At 48.0% G+C, this 7,894-nt stretch overlaps 1 protein-coding gene across 1 annotated transcript; it reads right to left on the bottom strand.

Moving 5' to 3' along the window:
• Positions 1-1,763: 1,763 nt before the first annotated feature.
• On the bottom strand, positions 1,764-6,265 carry LOC113479799 (mastermind-like protein 3). The gene is made up of 2 exons (XM_026848101.1): positions 6,172-6,265; positions 1,764-2,817 (listed from the first exon to the last, which is right to left on the bottom strand). Exon 2 carries the CDS (start codon positions 2,801-2,803, stop codon positions 1,823-1,825), a length of 981 nt encoding a protein of 326 aa, XP_026703902.1. The 5' UTR covers positions 2,804-2,817; positions 6,172-6,265; the 3' UTR covers positions 1,764-1,822.
• Between the last annotated feature and the right edge of the window lie 1,629 nt (positions 6,266-7,894).

Genomic DNA, 7,894 nt, shown 5'->3' with positions numbered 1-7,894 from the left:
CTCCTTACTGTGACACATATCCGTGCTCCATGGGGAAAGGCAGGGCTGGAGAAGGGAGGTGCCAAAAGCCCCCCAGCTCCCGCAGATGCCAACAGCTGAGCCCCTCGCACCGCCAGGCACAAGGAGAGCGGCGCACAAGGAGGCAATGGCACAGCTGGTACGGGTGCTTGTAACGCCAGAGACGCTTTCGCCACGGAGCACGTTTTCTGGCTCACAGAGGCCTGCATTAGGCAGAAGTTCCTAAAGGTTCTGGCCTGTGGATCATGTTAACATTTTTTATGCACCACTATATAACCTGACAAGCAGCTGTCCTCTGAAAACACCAGAAAGGGGACAGGTTTCGGAGGATAGCTCACCGTGGCCTTGGGCTGCAGCTTCAGAAGAGCTGCTTAGACATTCAGAACAGCTGGCACCTCAGTACTGTGCAGGACATACCCCGGTTTCATCACAATGCTGATCAGCACTGGTCCACACAGTGGAGAGAGCGCTATGCCACTGTTACCTAAAAGCTTATTTGGGCAGACCCCACCTTTCTAGCAATTACAGCCATTATTCTGTAGGGTCTTTATGGTAGTCCTTTGCTGATTCCTGCTCTTCAGATACTGCGGTGAATTTTATTCCAGCAGACCAGAGAGATTAGACCAAATGGTTCTTTAAAACTGAAGATCAGGTTGCATGCAACATCACATTGAGAGCCCCAACATCTCAGGGTAACACTACTTGACAAACTTGCACTTTTTGAGAGAGGAGAAACTCATCCCGTGTGCCAAACCCTCCCCATACACTTCCTCGTAGCTGTTCTCTCCTTTCCTGCCTTGCCCCTTTGTGGTGGTTGTTGCTCACCTGACAAAAAGCGCAGCCAGCCCACCCTGCTTGACACTGGTGGATGGGAGGGGAAGGACGTGAAGGGAAAACATCCTGCGGAGGATGGAGGGAGAGGGACCCACTGAGGACCTAGGCCAATGTCTCCAGGTACCCCTTAGCCCTTTACCACCACTCCCAGCTGCTGTTCTGCACCCCCGGTCAGCCCATCCACACCCAAGAACTCTGACAGGGCAGCGCTGCTGCAAGTCCCAAGGGGGCTGAACAGCTCCTGGAGTTAATCTGACCTCCCAGGCCAGCTCTGGCTGCAGGCCTGTCATCAAACCGTCCTCACTGCCCCGCCAAATTTATGTTCTCCTACACTTTTATTGGATTTTTATCGCTCTGCAGTGAAAACAGTGACCTCCCCGGGACTGTTTAGGTTTGTCTCATTTTGCTGCACGTTCCCTCGTGACAGCCCAGAGCCAGCCCGGCAGGCCTGGCCGTGGCTCACCGAGACCCACTCAGCCCCGGGGTTCAGCCCCTGTCTGAGCGGGGCCGGTGCGACTGCCCGCGGATGCCTTTAGGCTTTGCTCCCAGCCGTTTCCATCTGCTCCCCTGGAAGTCGAGGTGTTTAGTTACATGAGGTGGGAGATACCGGGCCTGCCCATACCACTGTGCAACGAAGCCTCGTTTCAGTGGGGAAAGAACACATTTCCCCAACCAGAGGCATGCGCTGGCTTTTCCAGTTTCCCCGCCCTGCCCACCCCGCCTGCAGCGGGTGCTGCCACGCGACGGAGGTGGCTCAGTGGAAGTCTTGGGATGCCGATGCTTTCATCATCCCCTGAATCTTCCACAGTTAGCTACAGATCAGCTCAGTTTGCACGATTAAAAACAAAAGGAAACAAAATAACCCCAAACCAAACCAATTCAAACAAAAAACCCCAATCCAAGGATGGGGAGAACATCCAGCTTTCTCATTTCTTTTTTCAAACGTAACAACCAGACTATACAAGCCCATTCACTGGGGGTTTCCAAACAACTCATCAAGTTCTTGTATCCACTCATCCCCTGGTCCGCTCTTAATGATGGAGTCCACAAGGTCTGTGCCCTCTGCTAAACTGGGGAAAGACCCCCCCGCTCCTTCACTGCTGTAGTTGTAAGATATGTCCTGAGTGGGATTCCTCTCATAGGCCTGGCCTTGGTTGCTCTGAGCAAAGCCACCGCCTGGCATTTGCTGCGTTGGGGGCTGACTGAAGCCAGGCATCGTGGGCACCCCTTGGCTTATTGCAGGCATCACCATCGGCCTGGCCTGGCTGGCTCCTTGTTGCCCAGGCAGTGGTTGCAGCAACTGTCTTCCCATTGCTGGGTTCAGGGCTCTTACTGTTCCACTCGTGTCCACAACTGTCTGATTAAGCCCCTGCGGGAAATGTTGCTTGGACAGCCGCGGCTGCCCAGACTGCAGCGGGTATGTTGTGCCGTTGTTGAAGGGCCCCATTTCACTGCTAGTCCTTCCAGGTATGGCTTGCAAGCCTCGCTGCTGCCAGTTCTGTGTTCCTTGGGGGACAGTCCCCATCAGGTTTTGAAGTCGTGGGGCTTGTGGCCGGGGTAAGACCTGGCCCACAGGTCCTTTCATCTGCTGCTGATGCTGCGGAAGAGCAGAGTTTACCAGCATGCTCTGACCAAAACTGCCGACCATTCCCACCGCTTGTCCTGCGGCAGGCTGCTGCCTCGTTCCCTGGCCCGCGTTGTGTGCCATGTTCATGCCGCTTTGGTTTGGGTGCTGCAACATTTGGCTCATCCCTGTGCTCATGCTGTACATTCCCGGCTGGCTGGCGGAGGCGTTGCTGTAGGGAGCCATGCCCATGTCTGACTGGCCAGCGGTTGTGGGCAGCGTGCTGGGGCTCTGGGAGGGCCCCAGCGCCATCATGCTGGCGTTCTGGGCCATCATTCGGGATGTCCGCATGCTCTGGAGCGCCGCTTGGTTTCTTGCAGCTGCCATATCCTGGGGAGAACCTACACCAAAAGGGGAAGAAGGTAAGAAAACAACCCACAACCCTGTAAATGGCAATTAACATGTCTTTGCATAAGAGAGAATCTGCAGGAGCCTTCTGCATCACTGTAGGATTTCAGGTTGCTCTGCATTCTGAGTGGATAGATCCCTGTTTTACGTGCAAGCTAGCAGAGAGCTAGAAGGTTACCCATCCCTGGGAGACGGGCCTGCTGCCCAGTATCAGTGGCACTGCAGAGATTATGTGCTCCCCAGCTCTCTCTGGCTGCAGCCTCTGTCCCAACCTGCCAAGTCCCCTCTCCTCGAAGGTGAGAGTCAACACAGCTCAAGTGCCACACTAAAGAGGGATCACTGGTCATGTTACACAGTCAATTGTGAAGAGGGACGCTGTTTAGCAGAGAATACCATCGATGCAGACGAGCAGCCTAATTTCCCTTAAGGCCTGAAATGAGGCTGGCAAGGTTAAAAGGCCAACGATTTACTCACTAAGTAATTCTCAATTATGGCAGTTTTGGGATGTGTACCCAAAGGGATTAATGGCTTCAGATTCTTGAGGAATCGAGGCAAAATGATTGCATGCACGATTACAGCCACAGTTGCCTCCCTGATAATAACCCACTCAAGTACCTAAGCTAGAGATAGAGGAGCTACAGGGCTAAAATAGTCCTGCCTTTCTCCTACTCCACTAGGATCAGAGATCAAATTTTTAAGCAGTAACCTGGGAGTCAAAGTTCCCTTTCAAAAGTAAATGTGAGTCTTTCTTTTTGCACATTTTTTTTTTTACCCCAGGACCAGTGACAATGTTCACCCTCCTCCATGAAAAAAAAGTCCCTAAGACTTCAAAGCTGTATGTGCCATGACTGAGTAGCACTCTTCTTCTTCAGATAAGCCTCATTCAGCTTCTAGCAAACAAATGAGGAAGCTTCCACTGGCCTTCTTCAATGGCAGCAAGGCAGCTGAACTGCAGTTTGCCATTTGAAGCTCTCTTTTAAATATCTCCATTGTCTTTCAAAAGTAAGCCTTGAAAATGGAAATGTCAAGCTCAGAAGGCCAATCAATTTTTTAATAGCTCAGGAGGCATAAATGAATGGATTTTCTATATCATTGTTACTGATTAAGTCTATGGAAAGAAGAAAAATTGTTTTTTGTGGACGTTTAAAGCAGGGAGAGTGTATTAGTGAATCAATATTATAAGCACATTTTACTCCACCTTAGGCCAGTGATGGGAAACCAGAAAATCCTAACCTTGTTAAATTCCACACCGCGGCAGATAACTGAACCATGCCTGCGTCTTTCTTTCAGGGCTGGGGGGAGCTATCGATTTCTGGGAAGCCAATATGCTTCTGTATTTACTATCTTTATTTAAAAACAATTACCGGAGCTCTGATTATGCCACGGGTTCATTGCGGTTTCGAGTCGCTACCATAGCCAACTAAATACAATACTCTGCAGGTGAAGCTCTGAGAGTATGAGGCACACAATTACTCCTGGTTCAAACATTATTAAATGCAAGATGTGACTCTAAAATGGTTGCTTGAAGTGTCATGAACTACACAACAAAATCTGAATGTTCTTAAGTCAGCCCCTATCTGTTGTCCCTCGGTGGCAGACAATGGACCTGAACATCCGTGGAGAACAGAGACTGGTGGGCCCTGTTCCTTGGGCAGGCCGGGCTTCCCTGAGGAATGCATGTGAACAAAGGAAGTGTCATTTCTTAGTTCTGCACATCATGCAGAGGATGGCTGCATCCCCTTTCTCCTGCGGTGGGATAAGCTTCTGGAGGACGCTTTTAGCTCTTACATACAGATACATGAAACATTTTGTAGCATGAAGAGAGACCATCTGGATCTCACTCGAACAGGGCAAATGGCCGCTTTTACTTTATCCATGCTATCAAACCGTTTTCTTAACAATTAGCACTAGGGTCCCCTTGATTTTTCTTCATTTAGGCCACCTCCTCCTTCCATGATGAGAAGCTGTCAATTTTTATAATGTCTCCAGCACTGTAGTGCTTAAGACACAGATAATGTTTAAAACGTTCTTAATGCATCTTTAGCTATTCTTTAATTAAAAATGGCAGTTGAAAACCTCCAAAGGAGTCACTACCAGCAAGTGGTTCACATGCTACTTTTGTTAACTACCGTGCTTGGCGTAAGAGACAGGAGGTCAGACAAGGAGTAGTTAAAAGAGAGATGCAACAGATTTTAAGATTTTGGGCCACCTTCTGGTCTCATTTACACATAACCTACTGCACTGGACTACATTCTTCTGACTAAATAGGAAAAATGGTGAAATATTTATATTTAAATTAGCTCATTTATGAAAATTAATTCCTTGCTCTGTCAGATTAGCCTAAACTCTCTTCTCCATTTCTTGTAAATAATACATATGAAGGCAAGGTTTCAAAGAAGTATTAATGCAGGAAGATTTTACATGTGCATCTCAATGTATGGCAGTGCGCATACACACGTTTTGATTTTGCAAATGATTTGTTGGGGGGAAAAAAATAATTGCATACACAATTCATGCTGCCAAAGCGAAAAATGAGAAGGTGATTAGAAGGAGCCACCCTGCTATATACCTGCAGGAGATCTGGCTGCCTCTTTGCTTCCCGGGTACGAGGACTGCAATATGCCTGCCTCCCTCGCTTTCTGTTGCAGTTACATGACACTGTCATGAATATACAGTGCAAGTGCACGTTTGCTTCATGTCTATTTAGAATCCAGGCTTAGTGAAGCCATTCAGCTGATGCTTTTCACCTAAAAAGCTCAGAATGAACTTATTTTCCTACAGCAAAATGATTGTGCTTACATTCTTCAGTTATCTGCTAGTACCTCGAGATAGTACTTGCTTTTCTTGAGATCATTAAAAAAAAATCTCCATTTACATCTCAGATATTTCACTGTGTTTCCCCGACCTGACATTTATCAGTCACCTCTCCAGATAAGGATGACCTCTCTGAAATTCTCTGCTCATCAAATTAGATAAAGTGGGGAACGAAGAGTGGTAAAACCAAGACACAGTGAGAGATGCTAGATGGTAAAAAAAAAAAAGCATGAGAGTGGAGGCAAACAAGATAAATCCAGAGAATCCAGATGTCAAAGAGGCAAAACAAATGTCAAATAAAAAATGCAGCTTTTGCTGAGGGGAGCAGAAAGGAAATTAGAAACTTAACTAAATACACAAACCTGGGCATTTCCCTTTGGTAAAATATGCAGTATGGGCAAGTGTGCAACAGCCTGTCTTTCTCTTCTGGCACACTGCTTAAACCCTGGTCTTCACAGAACACATGAACTTTCACATGCCCGTTACAAAGGCACACATTGACTACAACGCAGGAAAAAGAATTTGACTTTTACCTTGGAACTGATTGACCTGTTGCACCGGATACGGGCTCCGTTGTTGCTGCAGATGCTGCCGAGGCAAATGTGACTGCTGCTGTAATTGCTGAAAATGAACGAGGGTAAGAAAGCAGAAGAGAAAAAGATGATTAATTAATTGGTGAGCTGAGAAAGGGGCTGGTGACAAAAGCACCGCAGCAGAACTGCAGCGTTTCTTATCTAGCAAGCTGTTCTGGAGAGACAAGCGGAGTCATTTGAAGAGTCCTCCTGAGAGCACTTGGGCTACTCAGCACACAGCCTCCTTTTGGTTCAAAAAGGAACAAGCACGGAGGCTAACATCCTATCTCCTTACTTACAACTACTTCATCTCGACCTCAACAGTGCAAACTTAACTGTCTTCAGGCTGAAAGGAGAGGAAGGGTATGAAATAACTTTGCTCACCCAGGTCTAAGGGCAACACATCCTTTCCTTCCTCCAGCACTGCCAAGGTCTAGAGGCCTGTGTTCCTGGGACAAGACCTTCCTCCACCTCTGCACCCAAACCACTCAGCTGCAAGGAGTTCTGCATCCTGACCTGAGCACTGTGGCCCAGGACTGCTCCTGAGCCAAACCAGGAATGGCCACTAAGGCACATCTCCCCTTGCCCTTCAGTGAAGGATATCTGGGGAGCAGGTGACTGCAAAATGCCTCCCTCCCTTGATCTAGCCCACACTGTTCCTCCGGGGTTATTTTCTATGAATACTCATGCATCTAAAACAGAATCAAGGGCTGATTATACAGACAGAGAGTGTGTTTACCAGAGCTTTCAAAGCCTAGGGTGTACTCGACTACGCACTTACTAAAAGGACATGTCTTGGTGCTTCATCTGCAGCTGTACAAACACTGTGTCCAAAACCAAGGATGTGTAACAGAGTATGGCAAAGATGGGAAGGAAGCAAGTACTAAGCCCTGTGTTCATAAACATGTGCTACAAACTATCAAGAAGATAAAGTGAACCTTGTTAGGCACAGAACACCCAACAGCTAGGAGCCCGAGGACCGTGACTTTGTCACTTTTCATCTATGCCAGCACACCTGGCAGCCTCAGCCTTGTGGTTTTTCAACACTTTCAGGTCTTGCCTTCAGCAGCCCCATCAGTGACTGGCTCTTGGGTTTATGCACTTGAATTGGACTAATCCATTATGGGGCTACATTACTGCATCCTCTCACTCTTCCATGCTTGTCCACCCCTGAACCAATTCAGGCATCTTTACCCTGAATATATCTAGGAGCATCCTTCCTGTTCATTAGGGGTGAATTTTTCTGTTTCTCAGGAGAACCATGAGAAAAGGGGAAGGCTATCAGTGTTTCTGTGGTTGTACAACATGCACAAGTTCTAACACAAATTAAAGCAGACCCCAGGTCTTAAACTGTATTTCCCCAGAAAGAGAGGTGAGCCCAGCTTAAAGCAACTACTGACCTATAAGAACACTAGCTAGATAACGTTAGGGGACTGAGAATTTAAACTTGGGCATGAGCTTATAGGAACTGAACAGTGTGACTTTCCACTGGGTTGCTTTTTAAACTACAGCCAAATTAGATGTGCATAAGGCAACACCTCTCAGACTGGGTAATTTAACATCCGTATTGCAAAGCCTGAGAGCTCCAGAAGCTGGGTGACAGGCTCCAACGCAGCAGTTTCTCACTGCCACTGCGAGAGGTGGCTTTGCTGTTCTCCCACTTCGGCCCCTGCTTCCCCCCTTG

This window comes from Athene cunicularia (assembly GCF_003259725.1).
Source record: "Athene cunicularia isolate RWA chromosome 4 unlocalized genomic scaffold, athCun1 chr4_part2, whole genome shotgun sequence".
NCBI lineage: Eukaryota > Metazoa > Chordata > Aves > Strigiformes > Strigidae > Athene > Athene cunicularia.
This window is presented reverse-complemented; position numbering and strand designations above follow the sequence as displayed.